The sequence below is a fragment of the Nanorana parkeri genome, unplaced genomic scaffold, assembly GCF_000935625.1.
Source record: "Nanorana parkeri isolate BGI_ZX_2015 unplaced genomic scaffold, ASM93562v1 scaffold1350, whole genome shotgun sequence".
In the NCBI taxonomy this organism is placed as follows: domain Eukaryota; kingdom Metazoa; phylum Chordata; class Amphibia; order Anura; family Dicroglossidae; genus Nanorana; species Nanorana parkeri.
In genome coordinates this window covers 164,262-189,110 of record NW_017307618.1, presented here as the reverse complement: position 1 = coordinate 189,110, position 24,849 = coordinate 164,262, and the positions used below count along the sequence as shown (strand labels likewise).

At 43.8% G+C, this 24,849-nt stretch overlaps 1 protein-coding gene across 5 annotated transcripts in view; it reads left to right on the top strand.

The window, feature by feature from the left end:
* The window catches only part of DNM2 (dynamin 2), a 109,372-nt gene that overhangs the window by 54,599 nt on the left and 29,924 nt on the right, over nt 1–24,849 (top strand). For 3 of the 5 annotated variants that reach the window (XM_018569538.1, XM_018569533.1, XM_018569534.1), the window contains exons 5-14: nt 724–822; nt 2,868–3,028; nt 4,659–4,801; nt 5,316–5,451; nt 7,135–7,202; nt 7,810–7,948; nt 18,636–18,722; nt 19,767–19,837; nt 22,286–22,337; nt 23,172–23,183. In XM_018569538.1, the coding sequence (XP_018425040.1) occupies nt 724–822; nt 2,868–3,028; nt 4,659–4,801; nt 5,316–5,451; nt 7,135–7,202; nt 7,810–7,948; nt 18,636–18,722; nt 19,767–19,837; nt 22,286–22,337; nt 23,172–23,183 (968 nt within the window). The remainder of the gene's footprint in view (nt 1–723; nt 823–2,867; nt 3,029–4,658; nt 4,802–5,315; nt 5,452–7,134; nt 7,203–7,809; nt 7,949–18,635; nt 18,723–19,766; nt 19,838–22,285; nt 22,338–23,171; nt 23,184–24,849) is intronic. The other 2 variants (XM_018569535.1, XM_018569537.1) reach the window with 1 other exon arrangement.

The window sequence follows — 24,849 nt, the reverse complement described above, 5'->3', positions numbered from 1 at the left end:
CGCTGTGATTGGCGGAGGGTTGCCGTGGCGATAGAATGCTGACCCGGCGCGGAAGCCGCGCTGTGTCAGATTACACAGCGCAGCTCCCGATCGGGCTAAGCATTCTATCGCCATGGCAACCATCAGTACCCGGCGGCCGGCAGGCCCCCCATCTCTGCGCCGGGAGTGTCGGATGAACGGATGATCTGACACTCTCGGCGCAGAGATGGGGGGCCCGCTTGCCGCTGGGTACCGATCCGGCGCTGGGACTGTGCTGGGCCCCCTAGAGGCCGGAGGCCCTGGTGCGTCCGCACCGCCTGCACCGGCGGTAGTTCTGCCACTGTGTAAACCTGTACAGTTCAAAGGGAGCATCTGACCAGCAAACAGCCGAAGAAGAGGTGATCACGTCGTGTCAAAACAGTTATTGAAAATGGAGGTGGCTAAAGTTGCAAGCAGATCTCCTTATCCTGTAAAAGTCAACCTTTCACACTTCTGCCTTTTAATGTGATGGGCAACTTCAACAATATAGAGACTCGGGTGGTTACAAGGGGCAGGGCCATGCATGCCGTTTACTGGATGGAAGGGCACTTTGTATTATAGCAAGTTTGGTTCTATATCCAAAAATGTGTTAAATATTGAATTATGGCACCTTCTAGCTCACTTCTATAGTTCCATTTCATACAGTACGTTTGTGTACTTTTTAGGATGTTTTCTTATGTTCTTTTACTTTTTTATTCTCCTAAGGCTTAAGGACGATTGGTGTTATAACAAAACTGGATCTAATGGACGAGGGAACTGACGCCAGAGATATTCTAGAGAATAAACTGCTGCCATTACGGAGAGGTAAGGAAGTCCCTTGTGGATGAATGTGACATGGGGGTGATTGAGCTGTAAAATCTGACAAGAACTGTTAAAGTGAAGCTCCATCTTGGCAACTCAATACACAGATATAATGTATAAGTGATCTGTTTTACTAGCTGAAAGATTTATTTTCTTAATCATACATTACAAGACACAGGGTGGTAAAAGTTTCACCTTCAGGTGATTAGCAAAAGAAAACTGAACCTTTGCTCTGCCAGTGTCTAGTCTTCTTAGGAGAACAGACATCTTCCCCGCCTAGTGTAACCCTGTCACTGAAAGACCCCTTAGTAAGTATGCCCCTGGAAGGGTCAAGACTGCTAATGAGATTGTTGCCTAACCTACCTATCTGCTGAGGAACCGCAATGCAAAAATTACAGCTACATTAAATGGAGGGTATTTTTTGGCCATGAAGAACATAAAGGATGGTTACATGCACATCCCCATCTTTCCTGCATATCAATGTTATCTGCATTTGTCCTTCCCTTTTGGGCTGTCCATGTACCTCAGGTCTTCACCAAGGTGCTAGCTTAAGCTCTCTCTGCTTTGCTCCCAGGGTGTCTTTCATGGGATATCTGGGCAGTCTCCTGCAAAATACTGAGTGAACAGTTGGCTCAGGCCCTGTCAGCCAATGTCCCACGCATTATGCAGGCCCTGCAAAGTTTCGGTTGGATCTTACATCTTTAGAAAGCAGAGTTGGATCTGACTCATAACTTGGGGTATTGTGGACTTATTTTGGATATGGTCCTGTTCAGGACTTTTTCACCTGGTCAGCCTACAGACTCTCTCCAATCTCACGTTCCCGACCCTGCAGTCCAGAAGCTGCCCAACCTTTTGTTTTTCCATGCGGTTTCTGGGCCTAATAGTGGCCTCCTCCCAGACCATCCCATATGCCCACTTTCGCTGCAGACTATTGCATCCCAAAAACTGGCAGCTTAAGACAGGCAGGCTCAGTCCCTGCATCTCCCCATGCACCTGGCCACCAAGACCAGGTTTCCCCTGGTGTGATGGATTTCCAGTCTGGTGCTGAAATTGGGGAGATCCAGTCTCCCAGTGGCCTGAAAGGTGCTCAAAATGGAAGATGGCCTGTCTGGCTCGGTAGGAGTCCTGGATACCCTCTTGACATAGGGAACTTGATCGACAGAGGAAGTTGTGCTTTCCCAGTCAGTATTCTGGAACAGAATTGTTGTCTCTTCGCTTCTGCTGCAAGGTCACCCTTCCAGGATTCAGTTAGACATTGCCACTGCAGTGGCTTACAGCAATAATCAGGGAGGCACCAAGCATCCCACAGCTCAAAGAGAAGCAAACGGATTCTGGCTTGGGCAGAGCTTCACCTTCTAGCCCCGACTGCTGTACACACAGTATACCAGGTGTGGAAAATTGGCACACGGACTTCCTAAGTCTTCAGCGTCTGGATTCCAGAGAAGGACCTTTTAATCCAGAGGTGTTTTGAGCTCTGATGCATGTGGGGGACACCAGATGTGAACCTCCCAGCATCCCAGTTTAACAACAAATTGACATATTTTTCAGCAGGACCAGGGATCCTTGGCCCTTTACACTGGATGCTGTGGTGACTCTGTGGGATCCGTTGAACCTGCTCTATGCCTTTCCCCCGCTAAAACTCCTTTCTCTCCTATTCTACAGAATTGAGATGGAGATCATTTAGACATCCCATGGTTTCAGAATTACCGCTCTGTGTATTATAATGTATGATTTAAAAAAAATTGGATTTTTGGTTCACCTGTACAATCCTTTTCTTGGATTTCATCACAAGACACGCATCCCTCCCCTCTGTTTCTTATTGCAGCTTTAGTAACTTTGGATTGGTAATGCTCATCGTCTTAGCTAAAACAAAAATCAGAAGAAACTTTATTGGGAAAGCCATAGTTCTGTGGTTTTGTTCCTATTCACAATGAATGGAGTCTGCTTTATTAACATGGGTTTTCCTAGGGGGTTTCGAAAAGTTTCTCGCACCAGTTACACAGCTGTTGTATGCTACTGTGACTGACACTGCCTCCTTTCTCTCAAAGGCTACATTGGAGTGGTCAACAGAAGCCAGAAGGACATTGATGGTAAAAAGGATATCCGGGCGGCTCTCGCTGCTGAGAGAAAGTTCTTCCTCTCCCATCCTGGGTACCGACATATTGCAGATAGAATGGGAACACCACATCTACAGAAAACACTCAACCAGGTATCGGGCTGCTTTTTGATCTGTCGATTTATGTGTTTGGTAATACAGTGACCAAGTAGATGTACATATTAAATTTTATGTATTTGTACCAAGCATAGGCAGTAGACCCTTAAGGTGTTAGGTGATGGATTGGAGTGAGTTTGTTTTCACTGAGTTTAGTAGAGCACCTATGAAACACAGAGTTGGGGGAATGCCCTGGTCAGTACAGGTTTGAAAGTCAAAGTTTAAATCCCAGAAACCAATCCAAAGGTTGGAGTTATTTGCACATCTGGTTCTGTACCCATGGCCATCCTTGCATAAAAGTCAGCTATAATGAAATGCCTGTGTGACAAGGCTCTGAAAGCATATGTTCCCCCGATTTCATGTGCTGCGTACTAAGTTTTTAAGGCAATGAAGCAAGGAATGGCTGCCCTTATGAAAGCCTAACATCCATTGCTCTGCGACAGCCATCTGTGTACCACGTACACTGTTCTGCTGATGTTGAGCTGTTGCATTTGTTCAGTGGGTGGGATATTCAGTGAATCAGTGATGATCACAGTGCAGTAACCCACCGAAAGCAATTAATATTACTTTACTGAACAGTAATCAGTGAAAGATGATTTCTCATTGGTTCTTATGGGTTAATGCAGATGCCACATTGCACTTTGCCTTATTTTAATGATCATGCTAGTTGATTTGTGCAGCAGTTTGGTTAGTGAGGCATTAAAAACTTATGGCAGTAATGATGGATGGATGTATTGCGTATTATTAGGGCTGCAACCAACCGATCGATAACGAGAATAGTTGTAAACTGTTATCGATTAGTTGGTTGGATCCCCTAGCTCTCTCCTCCACACTGGGAGGAGGGCACAGCAAGCAGTGGGCGGGTGCAATAGCCAGCCTGCTATTGCAAATTGAAATGGCCAATAGCAGGCTGGCTATTGCCCAAGCCCACTACCTGCTGTATTTACAGTCAGCTGCCGTCTGCGGAATCTTGCCACTGGCAGCTGTCATTCCCTGGCTGAGGCTATTCAAGCGACATGTGCTTACAGTACAGTTTTTTTTTTTTAAATGATAAAAGGTGGGACAAATTCTGCTGCGAGAGGTGCGTTGCAGTGGCATTCATTTCAATGGTGCCCCCGCCTCCCACCCAGTGTGATCGCAATGCTGTGCGTTCCAGTGCAAGGTGATTGCAAAAAATTGTGCATGCAGTTTTATTCTGAAGTAAACATTGTAACACGGCATTTGTGTATTTTATTTTAAACTAAGGATGATATGTAATTTTCTTTTATCAGATTTTAATCAAAAAATTGCCCAAATCGATTTATGGAAATGATCATTTAGTTGCAGCCCTACTTATTACCTATAAAAATATACGAACTTTTGGCAGTAATGATGTAGCTACAACTGGTATCTATATGGAACAGTCATAGTACTTTTCTGCAGCTGGGGGTGCTAGTAAGCACGGGTACCACATTTTAAAAGCCATAGGTATTATTTTGGTAGCGGTCATGAAAGCAGCAACTTGTGCGCCTTTTCTTTGCTCTCCCCACTTCCTCTCTTCTATTCCCCATTGTATAATGCTGCATTACCTGCCCTATAATCCTCTAAATGGCTGACACTTAAACTTGCCTTGGTCCTTCCCCTTCAGCAACTTACCAATCACATTCGGGAGACACTTCCTGCACTGCGGAGTAAACTTCAGAGCCAGATGCTGTCCCTGGAGAAAGAGGTTGAAGAGTACAAGAACTTCCGACCGGATGACCCCACGAGAAAAACAAAAGCTCTTCTCCAGTAAGTGGTGAAGCTGCCAGTGTCATTCTTGCATGTGCCTTTTGCCTGTCACTGTTGCAGTGCTATGAGATAAGGTGAAGGGAGATCTACATGTAACGCAGTATGTCATGATTCCAGACTTGCATAATAAGTTGCTAAAAAAAAAAGTTTCAACTGTAGGAATAAAAGCTGACCACTGTAAACAGCCCCAGCAGTGTTATATGATTAGTCCTAACTCCTGCGGTTGCCACCTATGCTTAATTTTTTGATCTGTATGTAAATGGAGAGGAAAAAAATAAATATATGCTTGTGGAAAAAAAATTCACATACGGAATATCATCATTACAGGTATTTAAACCGGTACTGTTGCCAGATTACAGTATTTTTTTGTGGTCTTTTAAAGATGGGTCCACTTTGCACTTCTGTGATAAAGTAAAAGGTTTCAGGCATTGCTATGAGTATTCTGCTCACACATCGCAATGGTGCGCTTAGCTGATGATGCTGGGTTGGTGTAAACATCTCTGTCTTCTTGCAGGATGGTCCAACAGCTGGGGGTGGATTTTGAGAAGAGAATTGAGGGTTCTGGGGATCAGGTGGACACCCTAGAGCTGTCTGGAGGTGCCAGAATTAACCGAATTTTCCATGAACGCTTTCCATTCGAGCTTGTCAAGGTATAGTATTATTGTTATCATTCTAAAGTGACTTTTGGCGGCCATGTCCTTATTTACCTATATGTATATTACTGCTGTCCACATAATACCCTTTAAAGGAGAACTATGAGGTGAGTGCTTTTCACTCACCTCATAGTTCTAGCCGACCTGTGATAATGAGACTGTCACAGGTCGGCTCAGTAGATCGGGAGGTGAGAGAACACATACCGCAGTTCGCTCACCTCTTGATCCTGTCACGGCTCTCTGCCGTGACAGGGGAGGGGCTGGATTCCCCGCTCTGATCCGCCAGTGCTGACTGGGGGAGGGGGCGGATACAGCTGGCTCTGCCTCTAGATAGGCAGAGCCAGCTGTCAGTCACGCAGCTGGGCGGCGTCTCAGTATACCGCGAGCTGTAGCTCGCGGTATACTGAGCCTAGGGTGACGGGAGGACGCTAGTTTGTGTCCTCCCGTTACCCTCAGGAGAACTATGGGGAAAAGCCTTAACCCCATAGTTCTCCTTTTTAAGCCTTGTTCATACAAGTTTTAGAGTAGAACTGTGGCCAAGCTAGTGGCATTCCTATTACAACATATTCATAATAAAGAGTAAATTAAGCTTTAAAACTTGCTGGCACTGTGGGGCAGTGTATTCTCAAAGTTTACAAGGGAATCAGTGGAGTGGTCCAAGTCTGGTCTTGGCACTGTGCTCATACTCTGATGCTCCTTGCAATTTCTAATGCACTCTACATTCGTGTGTGCGTGCACGCAAAGCTACACATGCATTTCTATATATTGAACGTAACCAGAGTTCTTTCCATAAGCTTTCAATAATTCTACTTTTTAGCTACATTGGCTTGGACAAATTTTCATAAAATCTAACAACAAGCCAGCTCAGTTTTCTACCTCTTTCCCCATCATTCACATATCCCGTAGGCAAACCACATGATGGGGTCCATCTTCCCATTATGGTGCACAGTGCAGTGTTATGCCCAACTGACGATGTCTTGGTGAAATTGCAACTTAAAGTCTCACTATTCTGTTTCTAGTTTCCTTCAGTCCCCCAGGGGCACAAAGTGCGCATAGCACCTTGTCCTCTTTTGATCATCATGCTTTGGTTGAAATGCTAGCGTGGTTGACAGTTGCTCATTACCACTGCCGTTCGACCACGCTGCTTAACGGGAGACAAATGTCTTCTGATTGGTAGTGCCCTAGTCTCTGGCATTAGGGGCATTAGAGTGAGACAGTGGCAGGCCATAGCAGGGCAGTAGATGCAGGCTCTGCAGGAGTTTCCCTAACCTAGTTCAGGTGTGAACCGGGCCTTAGTGATATCTACCTCAGGAGTTGTAAAAGGTCCAAAAAGTATATACCAAATTTTAAGATTCCAAATCATAAAACAAAAACACAATGGCCAAAGGAAAAAAGTTTTTAAAAAAAAATTCAAGTCCCTCCCTTTGTTGCAATGGACTAATAAGTGCCATATGTATTCTTTGAGATCTCCTATTGTATGACGACATCTCTTGAAGTTCAGTTAAATCATTTATTTATACTGGACATGGATGCATGCTTCTAAACTTGGATCTCCCTTTGTGCGATTTATAATCTGCTGTACCTTTTAGACAGTCTTTGGTTCAGGGGGTAGATCCGGTAAAGTACTTCTGGCTGTAGCTACTCCAGTTCTGTAGAATCTCATTTTTTCACATTGTTTAGATGGAGTTTGACGAGAAGGATCTACGACGAGAGATCAGCTATGCCATTAAGAATATTCATGGTGTAAGGTAAGTGTGGCCCTTACACAGATGGTTGTATCAGATGTTCTATTTTTCATTAGCTCATGACTTCTGAATGACTTATTTCGCTGTTATAGCCCAGCTCCAGCTAACACATAAAATATAGAAGAATTACTCAGGTTTTCAGTGAAATGCCTACAAATGTTTTCTCCCTTGTGAATTGCTAGGCAGTTACACACTTTTGACTTCTTTTGACAATTCCACTATTCCCTGTTTTTCCGCAGGAGCAAAAAGTTGTAGCTTGACCCGCTGTATACCCACCGACCCTAAGCTCCTTCCTAGGTTGTCTTGTGGATGATCTGGCTCTATTGCTACTTCTGGATCTATGGATATACATGATCCTCCCACTGCCTCTAAATAATTGTGCATTTTAATAATGGACGGCCTAAACACTGTCTCATAGGGCAAGGGGGACCGTGCATTGCTCTGCGCAATTATGGCATTCATAATGTCTAAACTTACGGCAATTTTATGGGACTCTGATAACATGGGAAGTCAGGAAGGGATGTGCAGACATCTGATAAAACGTGTTACTCACAATTAGGCTGAGATCAATAAACCTGTACATAATATTTTTACCTTTCTCCTCATACAGGACGGGTCTGTTTACACCAGATATGGCATTTGAAGCCATAGTAAAGAAGCAGGTAGTGAAACTAAAGGAGCCGTGTCTGAAATGTGTGGATCTGGTCATCCAGGAACTGATAAATACTGTGCGACAATGTACAACAAAGGTAGGTATTCTGACACCAATTATTTAGTGATTTATCCCTTTCTGAGACCTCTGCGCCTGGCATGTATAAAGCAGATACAATCACAGTGGACAATCTTCATCAGATAGCTGAATTCACCAAATGCTTCTCATCCATGAAGATCTTTACAGAATGCAGCAGGTTACTGGCAGACAATAGGATGTTGCAGATGGTTGAAATGATCCTATTTGAAGGTAAAAAAAGGATGATGCCTTCCTCTTATGTGCATATGTAGTCAGAAAATGGCTGAATCGAACATGGAGTAAGAAGGAGGTGTTGCATTATACAAGGGAGGGAACAGAGGAACAAAGAAACCACAAGATGGCTACATACCAAATCTGAACTACGGCCAACACAATACACATCAATGCAAGTGCATTGGCATATACCTGCGGAGGCAGCAAATTGGACACATTCTGGAGAAGCACATAATCACATGTGCTATGACAATTAACTAGCTTTCTGTTTTAGCACTATAAAATACTAAGCCTTATTTATCAAATCTTCTGAAGGAGGAGACGGTGCTGGATTATAATTGGGGCAGTTTGGGTATGAGGCTGTGGCCCATAGCGCTTAGGCTAGACATCCATCAGCAGATATCTTGCCAAGATGAAAATGTAATGGGGCATTTGCCTATTCCTCCCTGCTGGGACCTGTTGCAGTTCTCTTCCTAATTCAATCAACAAGTTTTAGGTGTGGAGGCTTCATTCCCTCCCAATGAAAGCAGAAGGAACAGCTGGTAATGGTAACGCTCTTTTATATCCGGTTGGGAAATCTACTCTTGCAAATGCTCATGATCACATTCCTAAGCAGGTTCTTAAAGGCTAAAGGTAAAGGCTCCTAAACATCACTTACTTTCTTTTGTGTGTGTGACCACCCTAAGGTGCCCAGACTGCACTCATTTATCATATGGCCTATTGTTGGAGAGGGCTGGCGTATATTGCATTTAGTGAGATTCCCTTTGTGTATTACAAAAAAATGCAAAAAGGGAACCCGTGCGCTCTTAAAAGGAGTCCAAATTAACAGCACTGTGGAGCTCCCAGGGTGTATGTGTTGTGATTTTGAAGGTTTGTACGGATTCAGTGCAGTTAAGAATTGCTGTTAGCTAAGGTAAGGTAGGAAGGTAAAATTATGCTCCTATCCCCTGCAAAGAAAATGGTTAATATTCACGTATGATCCCCTCACGTATGATCTCTATATTAAAGAGAAAACGATGCTTGCAGAATTTGCTGAATCTGACACTTAGGCTCCGTTCACACTGAGCGATTTATCGCGCGGTAATTCCCGCGATATCGCGGCTATTTACCGCGCGATATCGCTCTCCAATGCTTGGCAATGGGGCAAAGGGTCCTGCTGTCGCAGGTCGTGTGTCGCTACAGCAGGACCCTTTTTGGAGCGGGTTTTACCGCGATTCAATGCAAGCATTTGCGCGTAATCGCGCAAAATGCAAATGCAAATTTGCGAATCGCCAAGTGTGAATGGGGCCTTATGGAAGTGTTGGGTTTACCCATTCACCACCACCTACTGTGGTTTTTCCCACCAACCCCTGTGCCACTACATTAGTGACCTAGGTGTCAGTGGATGGAACCACTGGGGAATGGGAATCAAACGCTCCCAAAAGAAGCTTTTTCTCAGTTAGTGCAAAGGGAATGTTTTCTGCCAATAGCCTCGCAGAGATTTGTTTTAAATTTTCTAACGTTTGCTACAAATGTAAAGTGCAGCCTGGATGGGCAACTTCTCCATATACTGTATTGATTTAACCTACAACTCTTATCTCAGCTGTAAATAGAACCTGGTCAGCAAAACCAGTGCTGTGGGGTTTTTTTGCTTTTTTTTTTTTATATCCTTAAAGGATAACTAAAAACCAAAAGACGATTCTTTCCCTTTTGAACTGTTTTAAATGAAACCTTTAAATATATGTTGCTAATGTGTATTTGCTTATCCTTGCCTCAGCTTTTTACCAAGTCCCTGACCCAGAGCAAGGACATGCATATCAGGTGTACCAGTGCTTAATATGCATTTTCGAGTTCCAGGGCGGAGTGGTTGATTAACTTGAGGAGAGAATGCAAGAAGAACACACAAGAAGCACTGCTCCTCCACGGCTCATGAAAGGAATGAGCCAGGTGCTTGCCGCGGGGAGCACGTCTTCACTCCAGTATGAGCCCATTCAAACAGAAGAAAAGCTGGCTGCACACCGGATCCCGCTGGGATAGTTGAACGAAACTTGTACCACATCACTGATGAATCGCCCAAGGTCCACCCTTTTGACGCGTTTAGTCCAAGAGTCTACGACTAAGCCTGTGATTGGGTGGAATGCGTCAGTGGGGGTGGACCTTGGGTGGGACACCAGTGATGTGGTACAAGCTTCAATAAACCATCTCAGTGGAATCCGGTGTGTGGCCAGATTTTCTTCTGTTTGTTGAGGAGAGCATGAACACTTTGCAAAGGGAATCTTCACATTGATTAGTAAACAAAAATTGGAGAACGGAAGCGCCACTACCTGGCGCAATAAATATGGCGAAGTTGGATGAGAGGGGTAGGTGATGTACTCACCTGTGGTAGGTCGATAATTCGCTTTTACGAAGGCCGTGAGGTGGAGTGGAGCAGTGGGGGAGAGATGGTCCCTCTTAGGATGGGTGGTATGGAGGTCCAACCAGATGGGACAAATGTAAACACAAATACGGCAAGGTGAGATAAGGTGGGTGAGTAAGAAAAGGAGCAAATTCTGTAACTCACCGCTAGGAACGTGAAGGCTGGCTCTCAACGACGGTGATGGGCTCCTGTACTGCCTGGGTGCAGGGCTGTGGGATGATCCTCTGAATGAGTGCTGGTATGACTGTCTTGTCGGATCTCTACAGGCTCCAACGGTGGGGAGAGACGCGGTGCTGGAGGGTGGGTACTGCAGCTGCCGAGGTGTTCCGGCGTCCCTTGGCGTTGTCACCTGCCTACTCGAAGGGGGGTGAGGGTGGTTCCGGAGGGGAGGCGGAGGTGGATGCACCCTGGGGCCTCCTGAGGGTGCAGCGTGTCTGTGTCCACAAGCTGTCGGCTTCCGATGCCGGATGATGAGACGCGGAGCAATGGCGGGGGCGGAGCCCCAAAAAAATGCATGTGGTGAAGAGATAACTTTCCACACAGAAATTCCCCCCAAATTCCAGTCACATACGGGGTACCCATCAAGTACCACAACTCGCCCCGCCTCTGACGAGCGCCACACATGGGGTAAAACTCTTTGAACTTTTAAATGTTCACATTGATTAGTGAATGAGGTAAAGCTGTGCTGACTTCAACAACCCGACTATGTGCAGGCAACAATAGTGTTGCTGTTTTTTTTCCCGTTAGTTTCCTTACACATGACTGAGTATTTATTGCAAATTTATTCACCTAGCTTCACGTCTTTTGCTAAGCCAGGTAAAAATGAACTTTGTAAAGTGCACATGCTCTGTTCTTTCACTAAATCAATCCCACTGATTCACAAAGTAGTGGAAGAGAAGTCCGGAAGACCGCTGTAGAGCATGCACGTTAAATGCAAGCCAACAATGGAACTTCCCTTCGTTCTATCCTGACAGGTGCCTTCTAATCAAAAGACCTGCCCGGGCTTCATTTGATAAGAGAGCTGCGACCTGCAGTAAACCATAGCAACCACTTCTAGAAATGTTTCCTTGTAGCCCAACTCCAGCAAGCTGCTGAATTTTCAATTCTTTCATCTCATCATTCATTATTAAATAAAGCCCGTGAGTCAGCCTATCATTAAGATAACAGTTGGCCCTGGAATTACCATGATGGGAATTATGTGACATAGGTTAGAGACAAGACTTTTGTCTCCTGATTCTATTAGCAAACCGCTAATTGGGAGCAGGAGTTTTTATGACCTCATGTGCTATTTTTGGCCGCAACATAATGTGGTAATAGCTTGAATAAATACTTAGCTACATGACTGTGACAAAAAAAAAAGGCTCTGCCTTTTATAACGGAGGACTGTGCTCACCTTGCTGCAGAGATGGTAAAGGGTTTAATAACCTGCCATGAGACACTCATTGTTTTAATGCCACATAGCAAGGTGAAACCTTTGGACCTCTTACTCTTCTGAAATGCATAAACCTGTACTCCAGACACACCTGCGAGCTGTAATACATGTCAACGGATTTCTAATTGTTTGGCCAATCTAGGCCAGCTCCATATCGGACTGCATAGCCAGGTCAGTGACCTGCCTAATCTCTATGGCAGTTAAAGTGTAATTTTGGTTTATACCCCATTGATCTCCCTGAAATTGGTGTCTTCTGCAGCAGTGTCACACATACTGTTGAAGTATTATCTGATGAGTGCTTGATCTGTACATATCTCTGTACTGCAGCTTTCCAGTGACTGCCAGCATGTTGCTGATAGTCTTTGAAAGAGAGGTCACTGGAGGATTAATTCCCTGAGACAGTTTGTGAAAGAACAGGCAGAGATTGGGGCAGTAACTAGAATGTAGCTGGGGGCATTCATCTTTTTTGGAGTACTGAAAATTTACATTATACCACCATATACCATTCAGCGTGTTATTTTTAACTGCCATTTTCCTGATTTAGCTTGCAAGCCAGCAGGTAATGAGCTTGAGGCAAAGCACTAGATATATACCGCTGTGGTATAAATAGCCTGAATAGTGTTGTGAATAGACATTAATAGCAGTAGATAAAATTACACACACCTACAAGTGACTGAGTCAATAGCAGGGCACACCACCTCCTTCTCTCCAAACAGAGAGATGGCCCGATGAGAATGTTCAGCTTGAGGAAGCAGTTGGCAAATATGTAGACAGTGCTAGACTTTCTTGTTGGAAAGCCCAGTATGGTCTGCAAATTGACTGTTGTGAAAAAACTCTAATTGTTTACTTGTAAAATAAAAAAAATATCTTGATCATTGAGGGACACAGGATTTCTTAGACTGTTGTTTATACAGCCCCCTACAGGAGAAATGGATGCTGGCAACAAAAAAGTCAGGAACCAGCACATAACCATCATGTCTCAGTTTTTTGCTAGTGTCCTCAGGATAGTGGTCGTGTTTTCTTCAGCTCTGCTGTTCTCTGATAGGAAATTTCCCTCCATTGTCTGGATGTGGTTCTGGCATTGGTAGTCTATCCATCATACTCTGCTTTTTCAGGAGGACTGATTCCTTCTGTATTCTTGATGGACCCAGTAAGTGTACGCCGGCTTTTCTGTTCACCATCTCTAGCTGACTCGGGTAGACCATCATCCAAACGTCTGGTCTTAAGGATCAGGTTCCACCCTGTCCTATAAAGGTGCGCTCTACTAGATCTGTGAATGCGTCTTGCTCATTTTGGCATCAAGCAACCTTTCCCAGATTGCAAGGCTACCACCTGGCCTGGTCTTCAATTTTTCTTTCTTCTTTTTTTACCAAGTGGATATTCAGAACCTCATCTGATGCTACCTTCGGGCATTAAGTCCTTCATGCAGCTCTTTCAGCTGTAGGCAGTCACCAGTTTTCTGTCTTCGTGGGCCTTTTGGCCTTTACCTTGCCCATACCTCATAAAATCCTTTTTCTTGGAGTCCATTGAGGGAAACGAGTCCCTCCCCTCAATGCTTCTTAATTCTCTCGGTACTGCTTTGCTGCAAAATTGAGGCTACTGACCTTTTTATGTTGCCAGTGTCTTTTTTGTCCTGCAAATGGCAGTATAACCAACAGTCTAAGAATTACCGTGTCCCTTAATGGACTCCAAGGAAAGGATTTTACGGGGAGTACAGAAATCCTATTTTTACAAATAATGACAAAATTAAGCTTCGTTTCCTTTATGAAACTTTAAATCTATTGTTTTAAATAGAATTGACCAAAAAAATTATCAGAGCTAACCTTTTTAGAGTGTTTTCATAAATATATCAAATTACAAATGAACGTTGTATGGTGAATTCTTTAGTTGGTAGAGACGAGAAGTGTTCCACGAATTATAATCCTTATCAGCAAGAGACATTTTGGTGAACCTCCTTATCTATGTGTGCACCAGACTGTATGCATGATTTGTTTTCTTTGTGTCCTTTTCTCTTTCTCTCTGTCGCATACTAACAGTTTCCTCTCATCTTATGGTCTGTCATTTGTTTTGTTTTCTTGTTTTTTTTGTTTTTTTTCCTCTGCTTAACTCTTTCCTTGCCTATAACATTACTGGGTCAGAGTACACCGCTTCAGACAGAAGGGTAAAGGTCCAGCAATTTGTCTCCGTGTGTGTGTTGGTATATAGTAAACCAGGATATATGTATCAAGACATCTGTGTGCTTTGTGATTATATATTTGAATACAAATTCTGTGGTTGGGACTGCAAACAGTAATTGTGTTTTCTCCTTTGCTAAGAATGTTGGAGAAAATAATGGCTGGGTTATGGCCTGTGGTTGGGTGAAACAAAGTATAACTAACTATATGGTGGAAGGTGTTTGAACACATGACTCACACCTATTTAGACTTGTTTCACATCCATTTCCAGAACCATTATGAAGTTGGCCTCCAACCCTCCAACTTTTGCATTTTAGAACAGCCAAAATACCATTTTATGTGCTGCCAATGGATGAGAAGACCTGGTTTTCGATCATCGTTCCAGTTCATCTGAATTGTGTTTTGTAGGATTGAGGCCAGGGCTCTGTACAGGCCACTCAAGTTCCTCCACGCCAAACTCCTCAAACCATGTCTTTATAGAGCTAGCTTTGTGCACAGTGGTGGAACAAAAGGGCTCTTCCCCAAACTGTTGCAACAAGGTTCGAAGCATACCATTGGTCTTTGTATGCTGGAGTATTAACAATATCCTTCACTGGAAGCACCTGAACTCATTTTGGAGGGTTGTCTATATCCTTTTGCCCATGGTGTACAATATACAGTCCTATTTCTCTACATGCAACCCTTGGTTGTAAAATTTGACGGCCTGTCACTTGAAGGCTCTGCGTTTGTGCTAAAGTATTTCCTGGTACCTACACTGCAGAGCAACTATTTTTTGTCTGTGGAGCCGTCGTTGCACCTATATAGCAAGAGTATTTAGAAATAAGGCTAATGTTAAATGGTCAGGAAACCCAAAATTGATATTTCTGTTACACCTGCCAGCTGTTACAGCCTTTAATACAGGGGTCTCACACCTCTGGCCCTCCAGCTGTGGTGAAACTACAAATCCCATGATGCATCTCTCTTCGGGAGTCATGTCTGTGGCTGTGAGACTCTTGTAATGCCTCATGGGATTTGTAGTTCCACCACAGCTGGAGGGCCAGAGGTTTCGAGAGCCCTGCTTTAATAGAAGATGGCCTCTTCTATTTTCCTCTCATTTCTTATTTTTTGTGTGGATGCAGCAAGGGGATTGAATCTACATGTTGGGGAGGTGGTGGCAGGAGACCTCTGTAACACATCTTGCCATGGATGCCCCAAGGCTAGAGTTCCATTTGCTGTATTTTTCCACTAGCAATATCTGGAGATTGTATCTCCATGATTTTGGGTTGGAAATGGATCGCTGACTTACTTTTTTTGGGTTCAGTTGTGCAGCCTCTATTCACTTCACACATGATGCACTGCCAGACTCATAGGCATCCACAACCTTCTTTCTGAGGGCCTTGGAAAGCTCTTGCTTTTGGCTGGATGACACCACACATGTCAATAGCAAAGAAAAGACCAGACCCTGAGATATCTGAGGTTTAAATAGGACAAGTTCCACCTGCATGTTTACTAGTTCTATGTGTCAGATTTTCCTTTCTGTTCTTTAGATGATCAGAATTAATACACCAAGTTACTTTTTGTCATTTGTGTAAGTATATCTCCTTTACCTGTAGGCATCGCTTGAATGAAGGTGGGAAGTTTCCTTTTTCAATTATGATGAAAACATCAATAATTTCCATGGGGTGTACTTACTTTTTTCCACATGACTGTACTTGTATGATGTCTTATTTCTCAATTGTCTCCAGGTGGAACTCTTTCTTTCTCACAGCCACTTATTAGAATTAAGCCTCCAATATGAAAACAGTAATTTCTTATTTGAGATACTTTCATAAATAAGGTCTGGCAGTATAATATGCCCTACACTAGAATATTGATGGTTCTGTCTTGATACATATATCTGCCATCATAGAAGTTGTCCTAACATCTGCTCCATCTTCTGTCCAACCATCTGAAGCTTTTTTTTTTTTTTTCCTACACCAGTCTGCTTACCGTATTTTAAATTTGTCGTTGTGCATGCAAACCATGTTTTACTGAATGCTCTCCTCGTATCTTGCACGTCTAACCAGAAAGTATGTTTTATTGAGACTATTGAGCCGGAATTTCATTACAGGCTACAGATGATTGCTTGGTGCTTTGTGTATATAATGTTCCTTCATTGCCACCTGTGGGCAATAATTAGATAATGCTACTAGTAGGAGGAAAACATTCCTTTTTCTGCAAAGACAATTTACTAGTTAAGTCATAATCTACTTTAAACTGACTGACGCGGACCATGTTTCAGAAGCTTTTTCACCTTTTATTCTTATGCACCATGTAAACCTGCAAAGTAAGGGGTTTTTTTGTTTTTTTTTAATAATAATTAAAATTAGTCCAAATTCCTTACTCTTTTCTATTGTAAAAGCAGCTTGTTCCCTCTCACCTCGTAGAACTTCTGGTCAGGAGGCGTGTACAGTAGCCGCCACAGAAGGGTCACAAACGCATTAAGACCAACAATTAATGGGATAGGTCTGTTTTTACTGTCTCTGCAATGCTGCTGTATATAATACATCTGATTTCTTCGGGCAGCGGCCAGCGCTGTCTCAGAAGCTGCTGCCAATCACTTTGCTGGAGGAGGAGGAGTTAGGGAGTGGCTTCCATTCCTGGGCTTCTGAGCTGCCTGTGCCTGTAGGCTCATGGAGCATTGGCATGCCAGGCAGTAGTCCTGGGTGTAAGCATGCTCGTAAGGGTGTCTCCAGGGGAACTTGGAAGGCTGGGAATCCACCCTTGAAAGAGAAGCAAAGGAGAGATATATATTTTAAAAGTACAGTGGTACTTCAGTTTACAAACGCTTCCGCATCGGGTGACGAACACAACCGCAACCATCTTCCCAGCTCTGACACATGGTCGTGGCTTCCTCTAGTCGAGATTGTGGTCTGATCACAGTTTCGGTTCGTGACAAGAATCGTGGAACGAATTAAGTTTGTGAACCAAGGTACCACTGTATATTAAAAGTGAGGCAGCAAACAGAAGGCAGACAACCCACAGTGTAACTTCAGAAGTATGTTGCTGTATATCGGAATGTACATGTAGAGTTTAATACCTCTAATGTTGTTCAGCATTTCAGGATTCCACTTTAAAGTAAAACCAAACTCTCACCTACTAACCTACTTACAGATGCATTATAGCCTGCATGGTAGCGGGAGATAATCAAACATACTCCCAATCCCCATAACTGAAGAAAACAAAGTGCAGTTTTTACCTTCCATGACCAGATCAGGAGGACATATTTGGCCCGTCTATGGCTTCCTTGAATAATGGTTAGAATCCAAAACAAACCTGCCATACAGCATCGGTGGTAAATGAATGTTGTTGTTTGAGTCTGTTCATTTCCACAATTGCGCCTACAATGAGTTGGGAGTGCATTTGCACGGCATCTCCATCTCTTCCGGGTGGCATGTTGAGGTCACCCACTCCGCCTAGAAATTTTGAAAGCCAGAGGCCGAAGTTAATATTCTAAAAAGAAATTTAGAGGTGCAAATGGTTTTAAATTTTTTATTTTATTTTTTAACCCATTTGCGAGTTAAAAAAATTCCTCACCCCTCTGATTGGCAGACATCTACTAGAATACTTATCTTTAGCCACATTCCAAAGACCTTGTATGTGCAGCCCTGGTCGCCACTGCATAGCTTTTGCTGAAAAGTCTTGGCATTGTCCAGCTCCTATGACAGGTCTGCTGTTTGTCATGTTCATTCCTATTGCTGTCCCGTAGTCTTTCATCCAGAGGAGCAAAGACCCAACCATAGGAATGAATAGGCCAAGCAGCAGGACATGACCAGGACTTTGTTCCAAGGCTGTACATGGCTGCTCAATGAAGATCTCCAGAGATGGTGTTCCAAGTAGGTGTCTGCTACTCAGGAGGTGGAGGGGACATTTAAAGGACAACGTCACGAGCAGCGATGGCCTTTTAAAGTATACATGCCACAAAGCTGGACAGTTCAAGTGGAGTATGTTATAAAAAATGCATAAATAGAGGTTTCTTCTGTAAGCACTGGGCGTGAGAACGGTCAGTAGATACATCTGGACATCTGGCTTTTCCTGTCCAGCTTCACCTTACCCCTCCAGCTTCCGGATTCTATCTATTGGTGATTTGGCTGCAGTAAAGGCGGGAGGGCGTGGGGACAAACAACTCTTACTGGAAAAAAACTTCAGTTGCCAATATCTCTAGAACTTCCAATAGCTTTGATGTGCGGTTTTTTAGTGAAGGTAATGTTTGTGTCGTTGTCCGCCCCCCCCCCATATGCTCGGTATGAATCTTCCAGGTGTGGTCCAGGTTCACTTTAAGCTTTGTGTCTGTCCATTATTTCTATGCCTGGTTTACTCATAATACCAGCTTTCCATTGTTTCATGCATGCTGGAACTTCAAGACGGGCTGGGATTGCTAAGTGGATGTTGAAGAAATGTTTATAAATTTCTAATGGCCACTGTAACTCTGAGATTGTGTTCCCACTTGTAGCTGGCTTCTTACCCAAGACTTCGAGAAGAGACCGAAAGGATTGTCACAACATACATCCGAGAGAGAGAAGGCAAGACAAAAGATCAAGTAAGACATTATGGCAGAAAATCCCTTCAAATGTCTGATTGCTAGACTGGTATACATTATAATCAATGTTTTAGGAGCTGGGACTGCTCAGGGTCACATGTCATTACAGATGTAGGACACCGGGTCCCCAGGCATCCTGTAGGGAGACTGTAGAGCCAGCTGGGGAGCAAAACGTTTCGGAATGCACCTCTCTTGCGACTTCCAGCTTCTAGGTTGCATTTATTGCCCAGTACAGACTCTTGTGCCCCTCGGAAAGCTTTACTATATCCTGGAAGGATGCTTGTGAACCCTATATCCAGTGGCATGAAGCACCGTTACCAAGCTGACTTTACATATTGCTTAAAGTTCATCTCAGGCCAAACCGATAAATATACAGATTAGGTACATTTATGGGGGCTGCCCAAAGAATTAGTATTCTGTCCATCCAAATATACACAGCTCTGTCACACAACAGGAGACCTGATTTATTTTTTTTTTGTGGTATTTCTACTGACCTCTGCTTCGCGACCGAGCACTGGTACTTGACATTACATGGCCATTGTGATTTGTGCACTAGCTCTCTGTCCTTCGACAAATACTTGTAAGTCCATGTGAACTGACTAGTGACCACTGGCCTGTACTTGTGAGTCCATGTGACCTGTCATCACTGGTCTGTACACGAGAGTTGATGTGACCTGGGTAGTCATCACTGACTTGTACATGTGAATCCATGTGACCACTGACCTGTACGTGTGAGTCCATGTGACCTGGGCATTGATCACTGGCCTTTTGTTATGAGTCAGTGTGACCTAAGTAGTGATCACTGACCTGTACACATGAGTCAATGCGACCTGGCTATTGACCACTGACCTTTTTTTTTATTTTTTAGTCCATTGACCTGGGTACTGTCTAATGACCTGTACTTGTTACTCCAGGTGTCCTGGGTAAGTGACCATTGACCTGTACTTTTGAGTTCATATGACTAATGACCCAGACAGGATTCAGTGCAGATTACTAGCACCATGGGTCTATGTTCTTTCTCATGTCTGTCTTTTCTGTCCACAGGTACTGCTACTAATAGACATTGAACTGTCTTACATCAACACCAATCACGAGGATTTCATTGGATTTGCTAAGTAAGTCTCCCACCACCTGATATGGAGCCCTGTCCTCCCGAGATTATAGCCCTCTTCTGGGAACACGGTGACTGCATGGAGTTGGCTATTATCCAGGCTCTTATCAGCTTTGTTATACTTAGCAGGGGGTCTAAAATAATATAAGAAGTATCTGTTTAACCTAATTTATGGTTGTATTTTTCTCCTGCCGTAAACATCCGCTATTGGAATTTTTTACCATAAAGTGGATTTAATGTCTTGCAGAAACTAACCTGGTAGGATAGTTTTGTGTTTAGTGCTGTCATGGCTTTTTTTTCCTGTTTAGTGTAATCGTTGTGAACATATATTCAGCCATGTTGTTGTGTCCGCTCTCCATTCTGTGACTTCATCCTTGCTTCAGCTCATTTGGTCTCGTCACAGGTTGTCTAGTGTTCTCCGCAGTTTGCTGTTGTTTGTCCCTTTCGCTCTCTCTCGGTCGGTAACTTCTCTCCTGTGTTTTTCTCCGCACTCTCATTTATGACCCGCACTCTTTCTCTCTGCATTCTACACGACCGTCGCTCGCTCCCTCATTCTTTCACATGCCAGCTGTTTTACCGAGCAGGTCATCCCAGGGTGGGTATTCTGCACGTCTCCTGCTTGTGTGTGCACCTCTGTAATGTCTGACTGACTCCTTTTTGATTTGCATAGCTAGTTCAGTACAATGTAAACCTATAATAAATATCGCGCAGCTTCATCCATTTTACACCCTTTGCAGATGGTGAAGGAAAGCTAATCAAGTGTCATGTTCAAACTGCTTGTTACTAAAATATGCATAATCGATTGAGCTTGTTACATGGAACTGTGCAAAGTACAGGAAATCATAGCAAACAGTATCATATATTTAAGTCGTTGCTGCAGGCCAAGCATGCATCACTCATATCCGCTTATTTGCATATCTGTTATTGGTCAGTACTCCACAGTATGGATCAACATATAAGTACATTTTGGCCCAGTAGTTCAGGGTTACCTAGGTTAAAACCCAAGGTAGATTTTGGCCCAGTAGTTCAGGGTTACCTAGGTTAAAGCCCAAGGTAAGGTTTGTCACAGTAGTTCAGGGTTAACTAGGTTAAAGCCCAAGGTAGATTTTGGCCCAGTAGTTCAGGGTTACCTAGGTTAAAGCCCAAGGTAAGGTTTGTCACAGTAGTTCAGGGTTACGTAGGTTAAAGCCCAAGGTAAGGTTTGTCCCAGTAGTTCAGGGTTACCTAGGTTAAAGCCCAAGGTAAGGTGTGTCCTAGTAGTTCAGGGATACCTAGGTTAAAGGCCAAGGTAAAGTTTGTCCCAGTAGTTCAGGGTTACCTAGGTTAAAGCCCAAGGTAAGGTTTGTCCCAGTAGTTCAGGGTTACCTAGGTTAAAGCCCAAGGTAAATTTTGTCCCAGTAGTTCAGGGTTACCTAGGTTAAAGCCCAAGGTAAGGTTTGTCCCAGTAGTTCAGGGTTACCTAGGTTAAAGCCCAATTTAAGTCACAGAAATACATACATACATACATACATACATACATACATACATACATATATATATATGCAGACAGACATTGTACTAAGAACCTACATATTCATAGTCTTATCACTTTCTTGTTACAGCAGTTATGCATGGCTTAAATATGGCTGAGCATGCCAATAGGCAGACCTAGTGCTTTTAGTAATCATCTCTCAGTAATGGGCTTGATCAAACACACCCAATCTCCTTCTCTGCAATGTAAGTCTGTGTGAGGTCATTTGTGGTCAGGTGTGTGGCTATTACTCAGCTCTGCCTGTAAAGAGTGCCGGACTGGGCTGGAAATGGCATTCTTAATTGAGAAATTACGTTGGTTCAAGGCATTTCCAAGCAAAAACCAATCGCAAATCCTAAAATGTAGGTGTACAGGATTCCAAAGGGATAAGCAGATCATCAAAGGGCTACAAAGGGATAAGCAGAGACCTCAATTGGGCTTTAAGGGTAAAGCTAGTTAAGCTTTGATTTAAGAGTACGTTGGCCATACACGGCTCTGATTTTGGCCGAGTCCTGCTCAGTTTTGGGTTTAATTTCTTTGTTAGATATCAATGTTGGGAGATGGGTGAAATGTTTAGATTAGGGGAATAGACAATGTAAGTGTTTTGGGTATTTCTTCATCAAGATACTAGAATTAAAAGGACACCACCAGGTGTGCAGTGCTTCCTTAACATTGGGGCCCATGTAATTTGGCATAAATGATGACCCTTCCACCTACTACTCATTTTGAATGATTTTTACCAAGTTCTTTGGCATGATCCATTTCATTATTCCCAGGTCAGTAGTAGGTAAGGAACTGCAGAGAAGATCATTCAAATGAGTGCATGCCTATATTTGAAATGGAAAGGGCCTTTTTATTTTTCCTTCCATTTAACAAAACTAGACTGCCGATTATAAGCCATTGTACATCACAGTTTAGTAACGTTAGCTTTACTTTTTCTAGTGCCCAACAAAGAAGCACGCAGCTCAACAAGAAGAGGACTGTCCCCAACCAGGTAATCTGCACATCATGGAGGGCCACCTGCCACTAGCACAGCCAAGCTTCTTGTCCTATATGAAGTATAATGGCACAGGTGATTCCACCTCAGTGCTTCAACTTGGATCACTGCACCATTCCTCAGACCTTATTTATCAGTGTCTGAATAAAGAACTGTCCTTTTGTCTTTTGAAACCGTCCCCCCCTTGCTACTCCCATATTGTGGAGGGGCAGTATGGTCACTATGGGAGAAAAGAACACATCTTCCTTCAGACACTTTAATAAATAAGGCCTTCGGCTAAGTCTGAGGGCACTTTATTATCCCATGCCTGTCCCATAACAAGTTGATTTCAGCCCTTCGTGTGGAATTGCACATTTCTCAGGTCTGTGGAAGTCTTCCGGGAAGCCACTTTGTCTTGCACAAGAGGTCACAGGATATCAAGATTCTGGAACCCCCCCACCCACCACCACAATGCACCGTGTCTGTCATGCTCTGTCCTGTACTTTCTCACACACGTCTTCTGACGAACTCACCAAACTGTGCTGTGTTCTTTGCACAAGCATGCTCGTGCATTTTTAATATTCAAAATTAGCATGTACTGATATTAATTTTTTTATTACTGACTTTTTTTTATAATTTGTTGGTGTGATGGGAATTTAAATATTAACTGTGTATTAATTGCATGTAATTTTTTTCCCTCTTTCTTCTTTTTTTGCTGCTATTCCATTCTATGTTTACTCTCCACATTCTTCATTCTCTCTCCATAACTCTGTTATCATAAAATTCGCCCTCGTTCCTGTACTGTATACTCCCGCATCCTCCTAATCACACGGCTCCTTATCCCAAACTAAGGGGGAGATTTTGGTAAGTACTTGCTGCGTGTGAGTAACCATGCTTTGGCCAGAGGTTAACCACCTTCACCTATTAGTGAAAAAACGGGGGGAGAAAACAAAAAAGACAGTTCTGCTGCTGAATGCCTTCTGGTTCACATAATCCCTTTTTTCCTTCCAAGAGATCGCCTTCATGATTCTCCTTTTTCCCATAATCTGTTTTGCCTTCCCAAGATCCAGTGTTAGGGCTCTCCCTATTATCACCTTTCCCATGCTGGGGAGATTTCACCCTAATATGGCCTTCTGTATCCCATATGGGAGAATTACAATCAGTTATTGTCCCTTAACACAAAAGAAAGCAAGATGATATTCCCTCTTAAACAGTTGTCACCAGGACCAAGTGTTCCCATTGGAAGATTTGCTTTCCTGGTCTTTCCTCTCACTTTCAGTTCCGTAGACCATGGTAACCAGGACACACAGAATGCAAGTCTCCTTACTGGGGCCACAGATAGCAATGGGACATGACTTGCTGATCACCACTGTACCCTAAATAAAGGTTTTGGATTTAGATACGTTTTAGGCCCACTAACTTTTAGGCCCCTTTCACACAGGTGCTGTCCATTTTGATCAAAGGGAATCCGTGCACAGATCTAGGTCTATGGGGAGTCTGTTAGGCCCTCTTCACATGGGTGCCAATCAGCAGGGGACCCGTGCACAGATCTAGGTCTATGGGGAGTTGGTTGGGCCCCTTTCACATGGGTGCCATCCATTCCGATCAGCAGGGGACCCGTGCACATATGTAGGTCTATGGGGAGTTGCTTAGGCCCCTTTCACATGGGTGCCATCCATTCCGATCAGCAGGAGTCGGGTGTTTATCGTATGTAAATGGACATACATCCGTTTAGATCCGGCTGCCCATAGCTTCATTGGACTTCCAATCAGAAATGCCTGGAATAATGACAGGTGGATCTGATCGGACTGCCAGTGTAAGGCCCCGTTCACACCGGGGTAGTTCGGCGGCACGGATCCGCCGGCATTAACAATCCCATACATTGCTATGGGGACCATTCATGCGACCGCGAGATCCGAACCGCCAACGCCTGATGTGCTCCCTGCACTATTTTTGCCGCGCTGATCAGTGCAGTTTCCATACAGCTTTCAATGGAACTGCGCTAATCCGCACTGTTTAGGGCTTTTTTAATTGCGTTTCAGCGCTGAAACGCAATTAAAAACTCCCAAAACCTCCCTTTTTTTGTAATCCGCGTGGTAAACGCACTGATCCGCAACCGCCCTGGTGTGAATGGGCTCTTATGGGGGGTCTTAGAATGTCTGCCATTTTTGTTCCTGTTGGAGAGGAACTCCTCAGGTCCCCTCGCAGGGACAGTGATCAGGGGGACGGGAAGTGAAGGGAAATGGAGCCCAGGCAGCAATAAAAAAAAAAAAAAAAGTTTAGGTCTACATCAGTAACCAAATGTGTTGTAAAAAAAGAAAAAGGGATTGCTCTGTGCTCTGTGCACGCTTTATACACATTTGACCTCCACCAGGGGGCCCTGTTGCCCTAACAACCAACAAAAAAAAGTAACTATTCAATTTAGAAAAATATTCTTATGACAAGCCTTATACAGATTGTAATTATAATAGCTTTTAATTACAATTCTCAGTGTACTTTGCTTGGGGGGGGGGGGGGGGGCTTCTCGGGG